Source organism: Asterias amurensis, chromosome 19 (assembly GCF_032118995.1).
Source record: "Asterias amurensis chromosome 19, ASM3211899v1".
Lineage (NCBI taxonomy): Eukaryota > Metazoa > Echinodermata > Asteroidea > Forcipulatida > Asteriidae > Asterias > Asterias amurensis.
The window spans coordinates 14537862-14556824 of record NC_092666.1 but is presented as its reverse complement, the minus strand read 5'-3'; the positions used below and the strand labels follow the sequence as shown (position 1 = coordinate 14556824).

The 18963-nt window shown below is 39.7% G+C and overlaps 2 protein-coding genes across 3 annotated transcripts; one reads left to right on the top strand and one right to left on the bottom strand.

Annotated features, from left to right (window-relative positions):
• Positions 1–1705: 1705 nt before the first annotated feature.
• Positions 1706–6970, bottom strand: LOC139951880 (uncharacterized). 2 transcript variants are annotated; one of them, XM_071950959.1, is made up of 2 exons: positions 6883–6970; positions 1706–4543 (listed from the first exon to the last, which is right to left on the bottom strand). In XM_071950959.1, exon 2 carries the CDS (start codon positions 4519–4521, stop codon positions 3157–3159), a length of 1365 nt encoding a protein of 454 aa, XP_071807060.1. In that variant the 5' UTR covers positions 4522–4543; positions 6883–6970; the 3' UTR covers positions 1706–3156. The 2 variants fall into 2 exon arrangements, with proteins under 2 accessions (XP_071807060.1, XP_071807061.1); XM_071950960.1 differs by lacking the exon at positions 6883–6970 and adding an exon at positions 5729–6859.
• Positions 6971–9978: 3008 nt separating this feature from the next.
• On the top strand, positions 9979–17422 carry LOC139951741 (uncharacterized). Its single transcript, XM_071950807.1, has 2 exons — positions 9979–10230; positions 13219–17422. Exon 2 carries the CDS (start codon positions 13337–13339, stop codon positions 15104–15106), a length of 1770 nt encoding a protein of 589 aa, XP_071806908.1. The 5' UTR covers positions 9979–10230; positions 13219–13336; the 3' UTR covers positions 15107–17422.
• The last annotated feature ends 1541 nt before the right edge of the window (positions 17423–18963 follow it).

Sequence of the window (18963 nt, the reverse complement as noted above, 5' to 3'; positions counted from 1 at the left end):
GAACCCCTCAAACAAAATCACAACACGGAAGGCACAAAAAAGTTGTTGCGTAAAAAATAATATATAAAAAAACGCCAAAAAAAAAAGTCGCCGAAAAAAATAAATAAATAAATAAACTTGCCGCGTAAAAAATATAAAAAGCAGCAAAAAAAAAAAACAAACCCAAAAAGTTGCCGCGTAAAAGAAGGTCGCCGAGTGAAAAAAAAGTCGTCGCCAGAGGAAAAAAGTCGCCGCCCGAAAAAAGTCGCCGCGTACAAAAACAAAAAAGAACACCGTACATACAGTAGCCTTTGTAAAGGAAAGGTAGGCAAAATTATATAGATAAATGTATGGTTTTAAAGTTACACACCGCCTTCATTGGGCGTTTGGGTTACAATTTTTAGACCAAGACTGTGACTGCAAAGGTCTTCCACAGGAACGAAGAAGAGCAGTTGCTAAAAAGACAACCATTAAATTTAGCCGTTTTCGGGCATTATTTAAAAAAAAACTAAAAAACGAAGAGTTGCGTTACAATCACGTGATCTTCCGAGTTTGATTTACCATGGAGCAATGTTTCACGTCCAGCTGTAGAAAAGCCAATTTGCTGAACCAAATCTAAATATTTGTGTGTACAATTACTCATGAGTATCATGACAGAAAGATTATGCATTCAGATTATGGATGCAAATCGTAAAAAGGTCATAAATCGACGTAATTTTGGCATTCAGAGAGTCGGTGTAATGGAAGCTTGTTCTATGGTTCCCACGGCGCGGAGCAATCGGGACGTAAACCTTTTTGAGTTCAAATTTTCACAGGTTTTTTATTTTGTGCATAATTGCTGAAATACACCAAGTGAGAAGACTGGTCTTTGACAATTACCAATAATGTCCAGATGTCTTTAAGCATCCTGAACAATTTTCCTGTGTGGAAATTCGCAAAACTTTGGGAATTATTACAACCTTTTTGGTCCAAAAGTGACGTCATAATTTGACAAAAAAACGTTGATTTCAGCAAATAAAATAATAGTGACGGAGTTCAAATGTGCACCAGCACACCCGGGTGGGCTATCCGCAAGAAGTAATCGCGCAAATTTGGCTTTTCGGGGTGGCTTGGTGCAAGTTTACTAACCTATATACCGCTTCTTCTGCATCTTTTCGCTAATAATTATTATGAACTCGTTGTGTCATGTCTCATGTTCGTCTGCCTGTTTGTTTGTTTGTTTCGTTAAAACGGCCCCATACTCTATGTATTTCATCTGTTACTAGACACTGGACACTATTGGTAATTGTCAACCAGTCTTCTCACTTGGTGTATCTCAATATTATGCATAAATTCAACCTTGTAAAAATTTGAGCTCAATATTTGGTCGCCGACATTGCGAAAAAAAAATGGAAGAAAAAACGCCCTTGTCGCACAAATTGTGTGCTTTCAGATGCTTGATTTCGAGACCTCAAAGTCAAATTCTGAGGTCTCGAAATCAAATTCGTGGAAAATTACTTCTTTCTCGAAAACTATGTTACTTCAGAGGGAACCGATCCTCACAATGTTTTATACCTTCAAGTAATAATTGTTGATATTTTTCATGGAAGTATGGAAATAAAAATGTGTATACTTTTAACTGAAAAAAAAAAAAAAAAAAGACAAACGTGTTGGAGCATTTCCAATCTAAGCAACGTGAAAAAAAGAATTAAAAACATACATGATACTTCACACATTATATTATGGACAATCCGAAAACTTAATCTATTTCATTTCATAGAAAGTTATTTACATGTCTCTTTTTGTATGATATGATTCTAAAAACCTTACAAAATAATTATAACTTAGCAAATGATTACGAATCCTTCAAGTAGCCTTGACTTCAAGACGGCCCAGTTTTATAAACAGAGTCGCGGCAAGAGGGCGCTCACATCTCACGAACTGCTTCACAGCACCACTGGCTGTTCGTGTAGTTGTACCGCCCCGATCAGGACTGCTACGACTGCTACAGAGGCAAGCATCTTGAGGCCAAGACTAATTTCAAAACAGAAACAATAATAATACAAAATTGAATTATCTTTGCAAACGCCGATGGGTATTTTAAATACATCACCACTTATAGATGCTTAGGGTTTGAATAGATGGAGTGCACATGACGTCATTAAACACCATGTTTGATGAAATGTGCACTTACTAGTGACTAAAGGCTATCATTGGTTGAGAGATGTGCAAAGCGCGTACACGCGTGAACTGCTGGACTTGTGGACAAGTCGTTAAATCGGCCCCACGCACTAAGATAGTGCTCTCGCGAGATCACTGCTCTCGCGCGAACTGATGGCTCGACTGTCCACAAGTCTAGTGAACTGCTAATTTGAAACACATTATGCAATTATGTGCCTAAGATTGTACATGCCTAGTTTTACTGTAGCTTGTATTAACTTTAGCTTAACACAATCATGCTCAGCAGAAACATGTTACCAACGAAATAAAATACATAGGTATACATTATTAGGATATGCCCCACGGATTGGTATAGAAGCTTTAGTAAATAAATATGCAAGGCCTTTAAAGACCCTGAACACTATTGGTAATTGCCAAAGACCACTCTTCTCACTTGCTGTATCTCAGCACTATGCATACATATAACAAACCTGTGAAAATTTGAGCTCAATCGGTCATCGGAGTTGCGAGATAATAATGAAAGAAAAAACAACCTTGTCACACGGAGTTGTGTGCTTTCAGATACTTGATTTCGAGACCCCAGAATCTAATTCTGAGGTCTCGAAATCAAATTCGTGGAAAATTACAGCTTTCTCGAAAACTACTCCACGTCAGAGGGAGCCGTTTCTCACAATGTTTTATACTACCAACCTCTCCCCATTACTCGTTCCAAGTAAGGTTTATGCTAATACTTATTTTGAGTAATTACCAATAGTGCCCATACACTGGCTTTACGCAAAAGTAGTATAGTGTGCTCAACATTTTTAGTTCCTGCAAATGTTCTCAAGTAAACAGTATTCGGAGATTTTCGAACGCTAGATGGCAGCATACTTATCAGGTATATTCCCACAGTTTCCGTTGTTTTGAGCATGCGCACATTACCAATAACAATGGAGTCTGCTGCCACCTATCGTCCAAAAGTCACCCATTCGCGTTACGTTACCCGAACATGCATAGTAAACTTACACAATCGTTTCTTTACGAATATCTGTTTAGTTTACTAGCTCTTACAAGGTCTCTGAGCCTAAGCATTGACTTGTCTCTGACGTTAAAGTCTGGCAAAGCGAATCGTATTGCCCTTGGGTTATCCACGCGGTAGTGAACCATTCGAAGCTCAGTGTAAGGGTCGGCAGAAATGACATTGCCCCCAAGCTTTACATTGTGGATTTTAAAATAGTGGACATTAATCGGCCGTAGGATGTTTTTATCATGTCCTGTGTTCTGAAGTGTTGGTTCTTTTGAGCGCCAAAGGTTACGCGTAATGGCTGAATCCCCGATTGGCGTGATGTACTCTGGGTGCCCGAAGAACCAGTTTTGGATCCGTAGTCCCGCGAGATTTTGCAAAGTCTCGTCTTGGAGGTAATCTGTTATGAGAGGGCGCTTGGCGTCCATTGGCTGAATATACTCATCTACGTCAATCTTCATCATCCAATCAACGTCGTGCTTGTGACGCCAGATGCAGTCGTTCTCATGCGCGATCTGAACCTCAAGGTATGTTTTATAATGGGAGACACTGTGTGACCAGGGTATGACAGTCACGAAGCCCTGCTTTACATATTCATGGACTGTTTGTGGTAGTTTTGTTACATCTTCTCTCTCGTTGTCATAGATATAGATGTGTTCTACTCCCACATAGCGGTGGAAATCCAACCATTCCGGGATGAAGCTGTCCGATGATTTGACCATCGTGCACACCGCAAGTCGGTACTGTTTCTCCGGCGTGACACCTGATGTGCACACGGTCAAATTTGTGTAGGAGTTTTCGCTCCCGGCTCTGCGAAGGGTCATCTGAAAGTACGCCCTCCAGCGGTAGCGTTCCGGAAGATGACACGTGATCACAACTACATATTGAGGCATGTAACCAAAGCTTCGTTTATCGTCAATGATTGGTTCGCTTATAGTCTGGTTCCCGTCTGGAAACTCGCACAGAAATAATTCCTTGTGCCACTCATGTTTTCGGAACTTCAATCCGACGAAAACCACCGAACCAGCGATCGGGTCTGCGAATACAGAGTGGACATCCGGCAGTTCCGGGTGCTGAAGTTTATCTTTCAAAAAACATGAGTAGTCACGTGGAATGGCGTATCTGTACATCGATTGATTCATTTCTTTGTACTTATCGGAGACTTTCTCGTCCAACACGGTGTTAGATTTCCACCAGTCTCTCCAAGTACTCTTCTTGTCCGGTAGGGTGTCAACATGTACTCCAATGTGCATGTTGAAATCGGCGTCGTAGTCGTAGATACCACCTGATGAGGTCATCATGACGTAGATAAACAGCGCCATCGACGACAACAGACCGGCAAGGAGGAGATTCTGAGTGTGCAACCGCCTTCGAATCATCTTTGAAGCTTCTCTCTATTTTCTGCTATGGAATCATAAAGACACTAGACCAACATGTTAAATGTCTGACGCATTAATTTTTCAAAACGATATTATTGCTTGACTCGGGGTGGGGTTTGAACGGGCTACCATTGGCTTCAATCACTGCAACACATCTGCAAGGGTTCCAGAGAGAAGCACTGCCAGCTATAAGAAGGATGGAATTCAAACCTCTCTCAGTATAAATTACAGTGTCACCTTCTTATAAGAACAATCTTGACAGAACAAGCACAGAGCACAATATTGGATTGCAACCCAGCACCCTCTCCAGCACAGCAGCAATGCTTTTAGGAGAGTACACCATGTAAGATGCAATAGGGGTGATGTTGAGTGTTGCTATAATGTTGCCACCACTCTAAAATGTCAATAGATAAAACCATAAAACTGACGGTGATAATAGTCTAATAAAGATATGACAATCGGAAACTTTTATCAGTGTCGTGTTTTGCCCACAATGGTTGATCTGATTGGGGTATATCCGGTAGGAACTCTTCCCTTGAGCTGTTTCCTCTGGTGACCGCAAGGGTGGAATACTAAGTAGCTATACTTTTAAAGGCACTGGATACCTTTGGTAATTGTCAAAGACTAGTATTCTCACTTGTTGTATCCAAACATATGCATAAAATAACAAACCTGTGAAAATTTGGACTCAGTTGGTCACCGAAGTTGAGAGATAAAGGGAAAGAAAAACACCCTTGTTGCATAAACGTGTGTGCCTACAGATTCAAATGGCTTCAGGCCTGAAATATTTGATTATTTTGAGTGAGAAATTACTTTTGTTTCAAAAACTACGTTACTTCAGAGGGAGCCGTTTCTCACAATGGTCTATACTATCAACAGCTCTACATTGCTCGTTACCAAGTAAGTTTTGTATAACAATAATTATTTTGATGATTACCAATAGCGTCCATTGCCTTTAAAACAATGAGGCAACACAAAGCATCATCAGCCAGATCGATTGGTTGTTTGATCTACATATGATTGTACCCACGCTGATTACAAATAAGAGGTATTTTACGGGATTGGTATAAGGATTAAACAAAATTCTTTGTTTAAGTTTAATCTAAACTGACTGATTATGAAGTGCAAACCAGAGCCATTTTGTTATGTGAAATGTTTCCCCTCTTAAACGAAGTCATGTTCGGAAAAACTGTTTCTGAAAACCTACACAAACAGCTGGTTTCGGTTGAGAAAAATAAGTTGGAGATTGTGCGTGGTTTTGCACTACTTGCTCCTGACTCACACAACAGATTCAGCCCAAATATTCACAGGTTGCTACAGGTTGCTATTTTATGAATGGTTGATCACACGAGTTATGAACACTGTATGCGACAACCTTGTCAGCTCTAACAATCATGTATACTTTAACCAGCATAATTCCAAAATTATGGTGAGTGTTGTCAGTACCAACTCGACCTGCGAATTCCAAGAAAATACCGGTACACAAAGCTGTTCACGTCCAATTGATTTGGATCCGGTTTTGATTCAAGTTTAAATACTAGCAGAGTCCGTTTCAAAAGATGCACCAACAAGACAAACTTCAGAGTGTGACATTCCTGCTTATTTGGTTCCATTCAAAACAGGAAATTGTTTGAGTTGACGGTAATGAAGACAGATGTATCGAACTGTCGACAGATGCGTACCAGAGGGTCCCACCAGAGAGTCCCGAGATTATATCCTCCCAGCAAATTATGACATTCAAAGTTCGACAGTCTTGCTTATCCGGTTGCCTTAAAACAGTAAGGTATTTTTGATGTGTAATGAAGACAGATGTGTACCGAAGAGTCACTTTCACGAGAATGTTTCATTTCAGCGAAGTATGACATTCAAAATGCAGTATTGGTTATTCCAAACAACACTCATGGTGGTGACATTGTAACCAAAGTCAAGAGAAGTGTCGAACTGTCGACAGTCATACAATGCGGAAGATGTTCGACAGTGGTCGAAGACGATGCCATACACAGTATTCACTCATTGTAGCGACAATCGGCTTTGTGTGGTGACCGACAGGTAGTCGATGATGAAACCAGGGTGAACACCATCATAATGTCAGCGTGTCGACTAATTTCGGTAAATAATGTCAAGCCTTGATTGGTAGCAAGTAGAAGAATCCCGCATTCAACAAAACTCAAAGTACATCATGGCAACTGTACAGCTGATCAGGAACTACGAGCTTTGACATCACACAGTTCAAACTCGGCCTTCGAACGATCACACAATAATCATAATGTGCCAACACTACCAAATGAATAGCACTGTATACAACCATGTCACGCCCCACACAATACCCAAACCACTATAAAATATACAAACATGTTGTACCTGACACTGTGTTCCCTATGACGTCAGGACTGGTTAGCCTTGCTCAAGGCAGTCGAATTATTCACTCCGAAAAAAGACCGCCGCTGTATAAAAACCCAGCCGTATTCAGTCAGCTATTTATAGCCGTACCCAAAAAGTAAATTTCAAGAGTTGAAGTACCGGTAAACCACCTTTTGGAATGGGGAAGGGCGCGTTTAGTAAACCTAGCAACCGACTATTGTAAAGTTACTATGCACTATGTAAAGTTTACGATTCACCATTTTGGCAGTCGCAAACACCCCAATGTGGACTTTGACCCCTGATACCTGCACATTCCTTTCATCAGTTTATGTTTAGTATATATATCCGGACAGCATGATATTCAAGGACTTGGTTCAAGTCAATGTTATTAGCCCAAAATGCGGAATCGTCACCTGAAAATACACCACAATGAATCTTTGAAAACCGTCTGTAAAAAAAAAAAAAAAAGAAGAAGAAAAGATCAAGCTGCCAAGATAGACGCCATGTCCTAACTATGCCAGGTGTTATAGTTGTGTTCCCCAATAATAATAACAAACATCATTTTATAAAGCGCATTATGAATCACAGATTCCTCATGCTACAAAAACAGCACAACATGGGGGTTGCCGGTGCCCGAGATTTTGTCCCCAATGTGTGGAACAAATTATGGGCTGGAAAAGGTTGATACAAAGAGGGCGCTATGAGAAGAAGTTTGTACACAGTTTGCCGTAGTGTGGGGGAGGAGGGGGGGGGGACCAGAATCTCATGCCATATCGGTGTTGCTAGGACTCGGATTTCACCCAGTCCTTTCCTTTAGAAACAAGTAATTTTCTGTAACACGTGGGCGTCAAAGCCCTCTATCGACAAGTTTTACTTCTTAAAGCTTGGTCTGATCAAAGGTTGGTTTGTGAGTTTGTGGTTTCTGACGTCACACTTCGAGGCTCGTGAATATAACTCCAGAGATTGGTCTCTAGCCTACGTCAAGATCCTGACGGATAAGGACAGGGGACCAGACAGGGGACCAGTCTAGTTTTTGAGCTGCTATGGCCCTGCCCTTAACATTCTGCCAGTGCGGATTACGTAGTTTGAACTCAATGTCGCATGAATTGAGCAAGATACCGGCCATGGGATCTGCTGGTTCCTGACAGTTGTACCTTTGACGACCTTGCATAGCATAATACTCTGTGTTGGTCTGGCAGTTATGTGCGTCACTAACCTTTGTCTATCCAATGAAACCATTGGGTTTACGAGACCAGTGCCTCTCTTTATCGCGTGGGTAAAGATGGCTATACTGGGTGCGTTCGATTTATAGTTTGCCATGTGTCGACCCCGCGGCGCTCACTCGGCTGAGTCCCTGACAAGAGCTAATCGAACGATCACGCGCCCTCTATTGTGACGTCATGCACCTCGGTCACCCCTAAGTGACCCGTTCCGTCACCCAAAGTGACCCACTCCACAAGCAGGGCACTGGGGGCTGACCCGGGTGAGCCTCATGGAATGACGTCAAAGCTGTTCGAACGCACCGAGGGCAGACCGGGGTAGACCCGGGGAAGCTAATCGAACCGCACCCATAGTTTCAATTCTTTTACCCACTACTCTCCTCTTGTACAAAGGCAACCTGAGAAAACCTCTAAGAATTCCGAAGATTCCAAGGACACAATGAAGACACACGTCGTGATGTGTGTAAGGGCAAGGGCGTCGATCGCTATACTTAAAGTCACCTGGAAGTGGTATTTTTTCAAAATAAAGCTTTTGTCACTAATATATGTGTTTTGATGAGTGGAATGTGAATAAACAGTTAACTAAGGTTTTAAAAAATCAGTTCTTATGTTATTTACAAGTTTAAGAGTAGACCCGACCCGAGAGGGCGCTGTTCGTGACGTCAATAAAGGCAGAATTTGCCTGTAATGCGTCGAGTAAACACAATTGCAAAGTACATGTACGGACCAAGTCGTGAGTTTGTACGTGTCAAAAAAAGATTTTTTTGTTTTTTTGCGACCAGGTGTATTGCTGCTGAATGCAGAAAAACACTTTTTGAAACGTACCAACTCACGACTTGGACGTACATGTACTTTGCACGTGTGTTTACTATACGCATTGCAGGCAAAGTCTGCCTCGATTGACGTCACAAAAGGGGTAGGCGGAGTCAGCCCCCAAACAACTTTGTATATTTTTTCAACATATAAATCGTGACAAACAATTACTAAAAAAATTGTTTTATTGTTCGTAAGCATATACTCTTATGTTTGAAAGAAAAAAATCTATTTCCAGGTGACTTTAAAAGTAGGGGAGACGGGCGAGTAAGTTTGCACCCCGTACCATTACTTTTATATTTAATTTCTATTTTACACTTGTTCCCTATTTTTTGTTTGACTATAATTCTTACAATAACATCCCAAATCTCAAAATAGCGTACCCCACTAACTGCAAAATTTTCGTTTTGAATGTCACCACTCTGTCATGGTATAAACTACTCCTATTTATTTTCTTTGAATGGATGTTACCACATTGTGTGCCTTGTGCGATTGTTATCTTAAATGCTAACAAGGCATGCAAGAGGGATTTTGGCGGTAAAGTCTCGGACGAAACTTGTTGTCTATTGTCTGTATTATAGAAACGGAAATAGACCCAAATTCCATTCTGTGCGAGGTCCATCGGGGGAAAAAAACGGAAAAAAGGAAAACATTTCACAATTTTTTCGCTATTCTTCTTGTAATAAAAATATGAAATCAAGAAAATGATGAGTCATGTTACACTGTGTTGCACATTTCTAACCAGTCAATCAAAAAGTGAGGGGACATCTGATATGCTGTCCTGTCCCTTCAAGTGAGGGGGCATGTCCCCCTGCTCCCTCCCCCCCATCGACGCCCTTGTGTAAGGGTCAAAAACAAACAATTATTAGCCGTATCGTCTGACAAAACTGACAAAATAATCACCCACACCTTTCATTCGTCTTTAGCAAACACTTTGTATTGCGTAAATCCGTAAACTCAATTTGTGACGTGATTCACTGCCAATGTGCAAATATATTTTTGTAGATAAGTCTATAATCGGAACAGCTGTAGACTACGTGTTTAACATACCAGCACTGGATAGCATGCATGACTGAGTAAGCACGATGGTGGCTAGTGAACAGTATTACAAAACACTGCGTTGTCACACTCCTATTTTCTCGGTGCAGAGCGGCTTCGCACCGTGGACCGGGGACTCACACACCGGGGCTCAGTTGGAACATACCGGGGCTGGGTCGGTGGACGCTACCGTCGTTTGGGGCTGGTTTACGGTTGTAGCTTCGTTGCTGATGATACGCCCGAATTGTTCTCACCGGTGATCAAGAGCTACAATCATGTAAGTGACATTATTTGTTAAATAGAAAGTGATCAGTTTCTGGCAAGGTACAACATAAACTCCTCTGTATTTTTGTCATGTCCGGTGAAAATGAACAAAGGATCGGCAGTCAGATGGTCAGTTCAACCATAAGGGCAAGTGATCTGAAATATTGTTGAGCAATATTTTTTCCCTTCATGTGGCAATTGCCTATACACCCCGACTTTGACAGGGTTTTGATACCTTTTGTATATCAAGATTTTGGACATGACATGAATCCCTATTCACTGTGAATGAAGGTGTATGTAATATAATTTACCTGTAGAAATTTCAGCTTCATTAGTCCTTACATTTTTTAGAACAACAAATCAAAGAGCAAATCAAAGAGCAATGTTTTCAGCAGAGTTGCGTAAATACCAGTACTGGGGTGGACTTTCACTTCGGACTAGTCCTTAGGAGATGTTCAAAAAGTATGGATAGTCCTAAGTTAGGACGAGTAATTCGTCCTAAAGTCGAGTTAAGACTAGTCTTAAACTCTTTGTGAAATCCACACCTGGTAAATACGTTGTAAGTGCTAAAATAATATTCGTCTCCTTAGACGAACATCATTTTCGTGACATTGTTTTACTTCTCAAAAAAAAAACCTAGCACCCCAGCAAATAATTTTTTAGGGGAAGCTTTCTAACATCATTATCTTCAAATCGTGTAAGTTTAATGTAAATCTGTGTGGACATTGTGTTTTGTGTCCTACAAAAAGTACAAGTACCCAAACCCTTTAAAGTCCCCTGTAATGAGTTCGATACTTTTTCGGAAAAAGAGTTAACTTCGAAGGAACATTATTCTCACTTATTTATGACTCACACTTTTGGAAAATATGTCCGAATCCTGCCACCACCTTTTCACTCACTTACCAAGGGACAACAATCTCTATACCCAACCCCACCACCCAAAGAATAAACATTTCCAAATTGTGTGATGTCATACCATGGAGGAAGGAAGAAAGTTTGTATTATTTGTTATTTGGCAAACATGTATCCATTAAGAAACTTCAAAAATATTCAACTTTAAAAGAAACCCCGCCAATAAGAATGCAAAGCGTAAAGGCAATACGAAATGTTTTAAAGAACAAGAAGGTGTGCCCACCAAAGAAACAGCCAAACAAATAACCTGCCCGGACACTGAAAAGTAAATGAGCAGACAATACCCAAAACAGATTCAAAAGACCGCGAACAAATCTTACAGACAACCGCAGGTTTGCCAGAACTGACAAAGTGGCACTGTCATCATGAAGTGTGCCAGTGCAGCACGAGGCGCGATTATGTGCCCATTTCTAACACCAGTTCCTTCACAAAGCTGATAAGCACACACATAATTGCTCAGCATAAATATTTGCTACGAACAAAACCTTGAACAAATTGATCATTGTTGTGATTGTATATGCCCCGCTATGCATTTCTTGTTGGTTAGCAAAGATCGAAGACACATATTCAGTAATATGGCCTGCTATTATACAGCTCAAAGGTGCTAAGCATTTTCTCTTTGTTAAGATTATAGTTCTCTCGTTATTACTTTTGGTACATTTGCTAGTTCACTGCAAAACTATCTGTCAACCCATTATCTTAAAAAGGTTTGGATATATTTTATACATACATCTACAGATACACGGTTTAAAGATAATGATGGTAGAAAGTTTCCCTTGAAATATTACTTGCTGAGGTGCTGTCTTTTTTTGGGGGAAATGAATAAAACAATGTCATGAAAATAACGTCGTCTCGGTGAGACGATTTTCTTTTAGCATACAACAGATTTAGGAAATGTTTCCGTATGGCGGCACCACTTTTTCATTCGATATGAAATAATAATATAGTATCTAATTTACCTCAATGAGATATCCCTTTTGGTAAAACTAGGTAAAAAAGTGGTAGCGCCATACGGAAAGTTTAAATCCCGGATTTACGCGACTCTCTGAAAACATTTCTCTGTGATTCACTTTTTTCTAAAAAAAAACTTGGCGACAATAATGCTGTAACTTCTACAAGTATTTATATTACACATCTCTATTTAGAGTGAGTATGGATACGTGTAAAGGCCACAAACGTTATCTACAAAAGGTATCCGACATTATGTAATTTGTTCGAATACTTATGTCACAGATAACAATGTGAACACTGCATTATACACTGCAAAAACTGAGGTGTTAAATTGATTCACTTGGTATGTGACAACACCGACACCGTGTTAATATAATAATACTAATAACGACAACTTATATAGCGCCAAAGTCCGCCTCAAAGACACTCAAGGCGCTTCACAGAGAAACAATTAAATAAGCAAAGGCTAAAAACACTTAAAGTAATTAAGTATTAACAAAACCTAAGAAATTAAAACACAGCAAACAAACGATATGGTAATGGGGATAAATAACACCATTATTTATCCCTTTAAGAAGAATCAATTTAACACCCCACTTTTGCAGTGTAATGGTCCTCTAGGAAACCACGTTTTGGCTCATTAGGCTCTGGCTTGGGCTGCGTCAGCTACTTTGAAAACGTGTGCTTTGAGTACGGGAATTCATTCAAACTGACGGACGGAGCCTGAAGCCAGAACCCAAGCGCAAACTATGGTTTTTGAAAATGCTCTGTATAATAATGTAGAACATAAATCTGTACACGAGTGCAAACAGTGACTGAGTGGTGATATTGCACAGCATTTTATTCGGACGGTAAATGTCAACAAATCGTGTACACATTGCTTCAACGAGCGCGGTCAATATGAGATTTAGTCTTGAGCACCCCACAAACTATACTTCCATAGCATAGGACCTACAGTGAAAATGCTAAATATTCAAAATACACGAACAATACTTAGAAACCTCGCAGCTTTTTACAGTAAAGGGAACATTATTGAGTGACTATTGAAATTTAATCCTCTGATCAATTTATGTCAAGCCACCTTTTTTTATAATGTTCAAATTCAAAAAAAATTCCAACGCTTTTTTTTTCATTTCAGGGCTGACAAGCTGAACGAGTAGTTGGTGTGAGATTTAAGAGGCATTGCTTCCATTCGGCTCTCACATCACCATCTACACTTTAGAAGAAACGTGGTTCTGCGCAGAATACGCACCAAAATGAGGTCAACTTGCCGAGGATTCCTGCTGGTAGTCGTCTTTTCACTGGTGACCACATACATCCTATTGTTCCATGACGATATGGTGAAGACTACCAAAAGAGAGACAGTATTTCCTACAGTGAGACCAACACTACGTCACGAGGAACCTGAACATATTAAAGGTAGTAGATCGCTACTAAACACCAGCAACACAACCGTTCAACTGCACTCAAAAGTGACGCTAGAGGGTCCGTGTTATTTCCATGACAAGCTCCATGGCGACAACTTACCCGACATTCATTCTGTGTTTTCTGAGCCTGAAATTGGGCAGGTTGTATTCGTCGGACTGAAATTCTTGAAAGACCCTTGGAGTAAGACCAAGTTCAGATGCGAATTCCCAGATGGGCAGTTTAGCTACACCACGCAATCACTTGAAGACCGTAGGAGTTTCGGCCATTTCCCGCAGTATGTTGTTGTGCTGACGTGCCCATTACCGGATCCGTACCGATTGAGAATCAGCTTCACCATGAATTTCACGAGGCTTCCTGGTAATCAGACGTACAAAGATATCAAAGTGTGCCCATCCAACTCCGCGCCAACGGAGAAGTATTTTCTTGCCATGTGCACAATGGTAAAAAATGTCGACAAATTCATCACAAACTGGTTAGACTTCCACAAGTACTTCGGTGTTGAGCACGCCTATATTTACGACAACGAACTGAAAGGCAAGTCTACCTTGCAAGTTGCCCTCAGAAAGTACATTGATGATGGTTTTGTCACGGTCATACCTTGGGCTCACACTGTTTCACGTAATAAGACTTATCTTGAGGTTCAGATAGCCCATGAAAACGACTGCATCTGGAGACACAAGCACGACGTTGATTGGATGATGAAGATTGACGTCGACGAGTACGTTCAACCAATGGACGCCAAGCGCCCGAAGATCACTGATTACCTAAAAGGTTCTATTTACGACAACGTCGCGTCAATGCGAATCCAGAACTGGTTCTTTGGACACCGAAAGTTGATCAGCGCTGATGATACCACCATATTTACGCGCAATCGATTTCGCAACAGAAAACCAACCCTCCAAAACACGGGTCACGACAAAAACATCCTGCGACCAATCAACGTGCACTATTTCAAAATACACAGCGTTAAACTAGGCGGTGACGTCATATCAGCTGACCCGTATACGGAGCTCCGATTGGTTCATTACAGAGCCGATAATCCACGAACTCGACACTTCAAACTTCCGAAGTTAAACGTACGGGACGATTCTATGGTTGCCATGATGCAGATTGTCGAAAAGGCAAAACTGGGAAACGATCGACAAAAGATACACCAACAAAAACTGATAAAACCCAAGAAGACTGTTCCAGAAAAAGGAAAAGAGCAACAAAAGAAACAAGAAAATGGAATAGAACAACAAAAGAAACAACAAGCAAATGGAATAGAACAACAAAAGAAACAACAAGCAAATGGAACAGAACAACAAAAGAAACAACAAGCAAATGGAACAGAACAACAAAAGAAACAACAAGCAAATGGAACAGAACAACAAAAGAAACAACAAGCAAATGGAACAGAACAACAAAAGAAACAACAAGCAAATGGAATAGAACAACAAAAGAAACAACAAGCAAATGGAATAGAACAACAAAAGAAACAACAAGCAAATGGATTAGAACAACAAAAGAAACAACAAGCAAATGGAGCAGAACAACAAAAGAAATTACAAGAAAAGGGAACAGAACAGGAAAAGAAACAACCAGCGTCAAAAACATAGAATCTTTTGACTTGGAAAATTGTATTGAATGACATTATTTTTCTAAAACGTGTTTCCCCCCAACTCAAAACGGATGCTTTGTACATGTACTTTTTTTTTCTATGCAAAAGGCTTGCAAATTATCATTTTAACCAAAGGTATTTATTACAACGGTGTTTTGTTTCATGAGACCTTTCTTGAAACTTAAAGACACTGAACAATATCGGTAATAACTCAAAATAATTGTTAAAGCATAAAAACTTACTTGATAACGAGCAATGGAGAGGTGTTGATAAAACATTGTGTGAACGGCTCCCTCTGAAGTTAGTAGTTTTTGAGAAAGAAGTAATTTCTCACTAAAATATTTGAATTGAATACGAGACCTCAGCTGAGGCCTCGAATTCAAGCATCTGAAAGCACACAACTTGTGCAACCATTGAGTTCAAATTTTCAAAGGTTTGTTATTTTGTGCATAGTGAGAAGATTGGTCTTTGAAAATAACCAAAGTTGTCCAGTGCTTTTAAAGGTTCCAAGAACATTATTTTCACAAAATGGGGACATTTTGAAAAATGACGTTTTATTTCATATAATTGAATGTTAAGTAAAATATTAACTGTTTTCGTTCATTTGAAAGTAATTGTACTTATTAAAGATAGATATTATGAAATGTTTCCAAAAGTTCTACAGCTCAAAAGTTATGGAGCGATTTATTTTGTCTTGCCGAGATGATAAAGGTTGAGTTTAAAAACCAGTGGAGTAAAACTTGTTCAAAAAAAGTTTTCGTGTTTTCGTGTTTTGCATTTTGAAGCAGTTCGAACTTAAACACACATTGTCACTATTCCAAATAACAAATATGACGCTTTGTTCTAGAAACCAGGCACTTCCCCACAACCCCAACCCCATGGAAACTGATTGTAAGTGTACGAAGAAACTACAAATAAATAGTAAACTTGCCGGGAGAACAATGTTTACACCTCTTTGGTTGAAGTGTTGGCTCTAAAAAGAGACGGCGTGGTCTCAACGTTTCGAAAAGTATACATTTTCTCCCGAAGACGATCGAAAAGAATATAGACCTAATAAACATACTGTAACCATCTTGGTCATGTTCCCCGTTCCCATAACAGTAATGAATGCTAACATTGCGCAAACATGGCACCAGACTAGTATTTCGTTCAGCCTCAATTTGGTTAGGCCGTGTCCGAATTGTAGGCTATGGCTGCGGCTACGACCGTTGCCAGGGATGTTGCTAAGGGCGTCCTATACTTCAATGCATGATGACGCGGCGATCAAGCCGTAGCCGTAGTCGTAGCCGCCAATTCGGATCCGGCCTTTCAATAATTTGGAATGGAGTAAAATCAAGATGGTCACACCGTGATAAAAGGTCTATACTGTTTGAAATATCGAGACCACATCATCGGTTCTTTTCAGAGCCAACAATCCTACAATGAGATGTATACATAGTTGCACCCGCAATAGTTTACTATAGGTTTTCTCGGTCAAATTCGGCAAATGAGCAGTCAATTTCATTTTCATGCGTTCGAATTAAAACTGTTTTGCTTCTCCAGTTGTTACTGCGTTTCAAATTCAGAATTCGGCCGTTCATTTTCGTTTTGAGTCGAGTCAAATTCCCTTAGCACTCTTTTCAATTTAGCGTATCGTCAATCTTTTTCGTGGCACACCCGCCTCAAGAAGCGTCTGTGAATTTGAATGCTGCTTTGATGAATTTTAAATTGAATGACTATTTTGTTAAATCGAATAACGTAAAAGTACAATTGACTAGTCTTAAAACGAAATCGAATGACCCTTTTCAGATAGCATTCAATTTCGTGCCAAATAGAATAAGCTGGTGGTTAAATTGGCTGCTCATTTTTCGAAATTGATCGAGAAAACCTAGTTTCCGCCTATTTAATTCCCTAATGCAAAGCTTCAAACAACTTGCAAATATTTCTGCTCGGCAGCAACGAGTTACAAGTTGCTGTGGTATCTGTTCTATAGCGGACTGTTTTTCCGCTGAACTTGCTTAGCTGATAAAACATGCTAAGCAGTTGAAACTATCATTGGTATTCCATCGTGAAAAGGCTAGAACTATTTCCGAAAACAAGAGAAGGTTAAGTGTCTAACACAATTTATTAAAACTTAGAATGATTTTGAGAATTTGTTTTTAGTTTTGTAAATTTTGTTCCACCGTAAGATATATTTTACATTGATGAATGAGTTAATTACGTAAAGACATTTGTGTATAAAAGTTCACGGTAAATATACGGGAACAATTATAATTTATGGTGATTATTTGCATAGTAACTCTTTTTGCTGCAGTAATGTTTTTCTTCGAATTCGATTTTCTTTTTAAACATGAATTTGTAATAAAAACATTACACCCAAGGTGTAAAGTCAAGATTGAATACCGGGCCTATTTTCTGCTCCAAAGCTGGCGTCATCTGGTTCATTTTTTAATGTATACATGTATAGACGATGTGACCTATGCTTACATTCAAACCGCCCTCTGTTGATAAAACACTGTATACGTCATGTTTCGCCGGGCAAAAAGACACGTAGTCATGGTAAGAGTGCATACACTTTCTAGCTGGCTGCCAAAACACAAAGGTGTTGCCTGGCGGTATGCTCGCGAATCATGTTATGCTTTTCGAGTGACGTCAGAGGTCACATCGTCTATAGTCTTTACTTTGGTAGAATTCCCAGAAATTACCACATCCCATATAAAGACACTGTACACACGTTTGGTAATTGTCAAAGTTGCAGTGTTCTCACTTTTGTGTATCCCATCATAAGCATAAAATAACAAACCTGTGAAAATTTGGGCTCAATTATTGGTCATCGAAGGTGCGTGAAAACCCTGAAAAAAAACACCCTTGTTGGACGGATTAGTGTGCTTTCAGATAGGAATAAAAGACTTGCTATGAAGTCTTTTATTATTTTAGTGAGAAATTACTCCTTTACCAAAAACTACGTTACTTCAGAGGGAGTCGTTTCCCACAATGTTTTATACTTCCAACAGCTCTCCAATGCTCGTTGTCAAGTCAGTTTTTTAAGTTAATATTTGATTTGAGTAATTACCAAACGTGTACCTTCCCTTTAAACCAAAGGATCAAAACAAACACATGTTTCAACTAAGAGCAACACAAACTTATTTTATTTACACTATTTACATTATTCACGAACGAGATGGAACCCAGTGCTCCTTCCACGGTAAATGAACAACGCGATGCAAGTGAACAATTACATTTGGTTATTGCAGTAAAATAGACAGGGGCCCACTGCCTTCGGATTTGGCACTTTGTGCTCTGAAATTAATATGGTTGGTAAGATTATATAGTTAAAATTAGAATAATAGTGATCCACACAAAATATGCCTCGAAACTTTGTGATTTTCCTTTTACTTTGTGAAATAACTAATAAGGTCTGCCATGTCGCGCCATTTTGTAGAACACAGTTTTGACTCCACAAAATTACGGACCGTGTGAGTGAAGAAGTAAATGGAAAAGCACACAATATTGATGGATATTCATTCGTATCTTTACATTCCTACTTTAAAAACTTCCTTCTGAACATTCATGCAGTTCACATAAATGCTTCGCTTTTCATAGCCCAAATCGCCCAATCCGAAGGTAATGAGCTCTTTAATACGCAGTTTGTAAACTGAATGCATTGCTCTCGCAAACGTGTCACGATTGATGATTCCAAGGAAAAGTTAATGGCCTGACGTTTCGACCCTATAGCAGAGTCTTTCTTGATGGTCTTCAAGACAGAATCTGTACATGGTCGAAACGCCGGGCCGTTAACTTTTTGTTCTTATACCATATTATGGTACTTTTGGTTGATAAGCACTTTGCAGCAACTAAATTTATTTTCTGATTGAC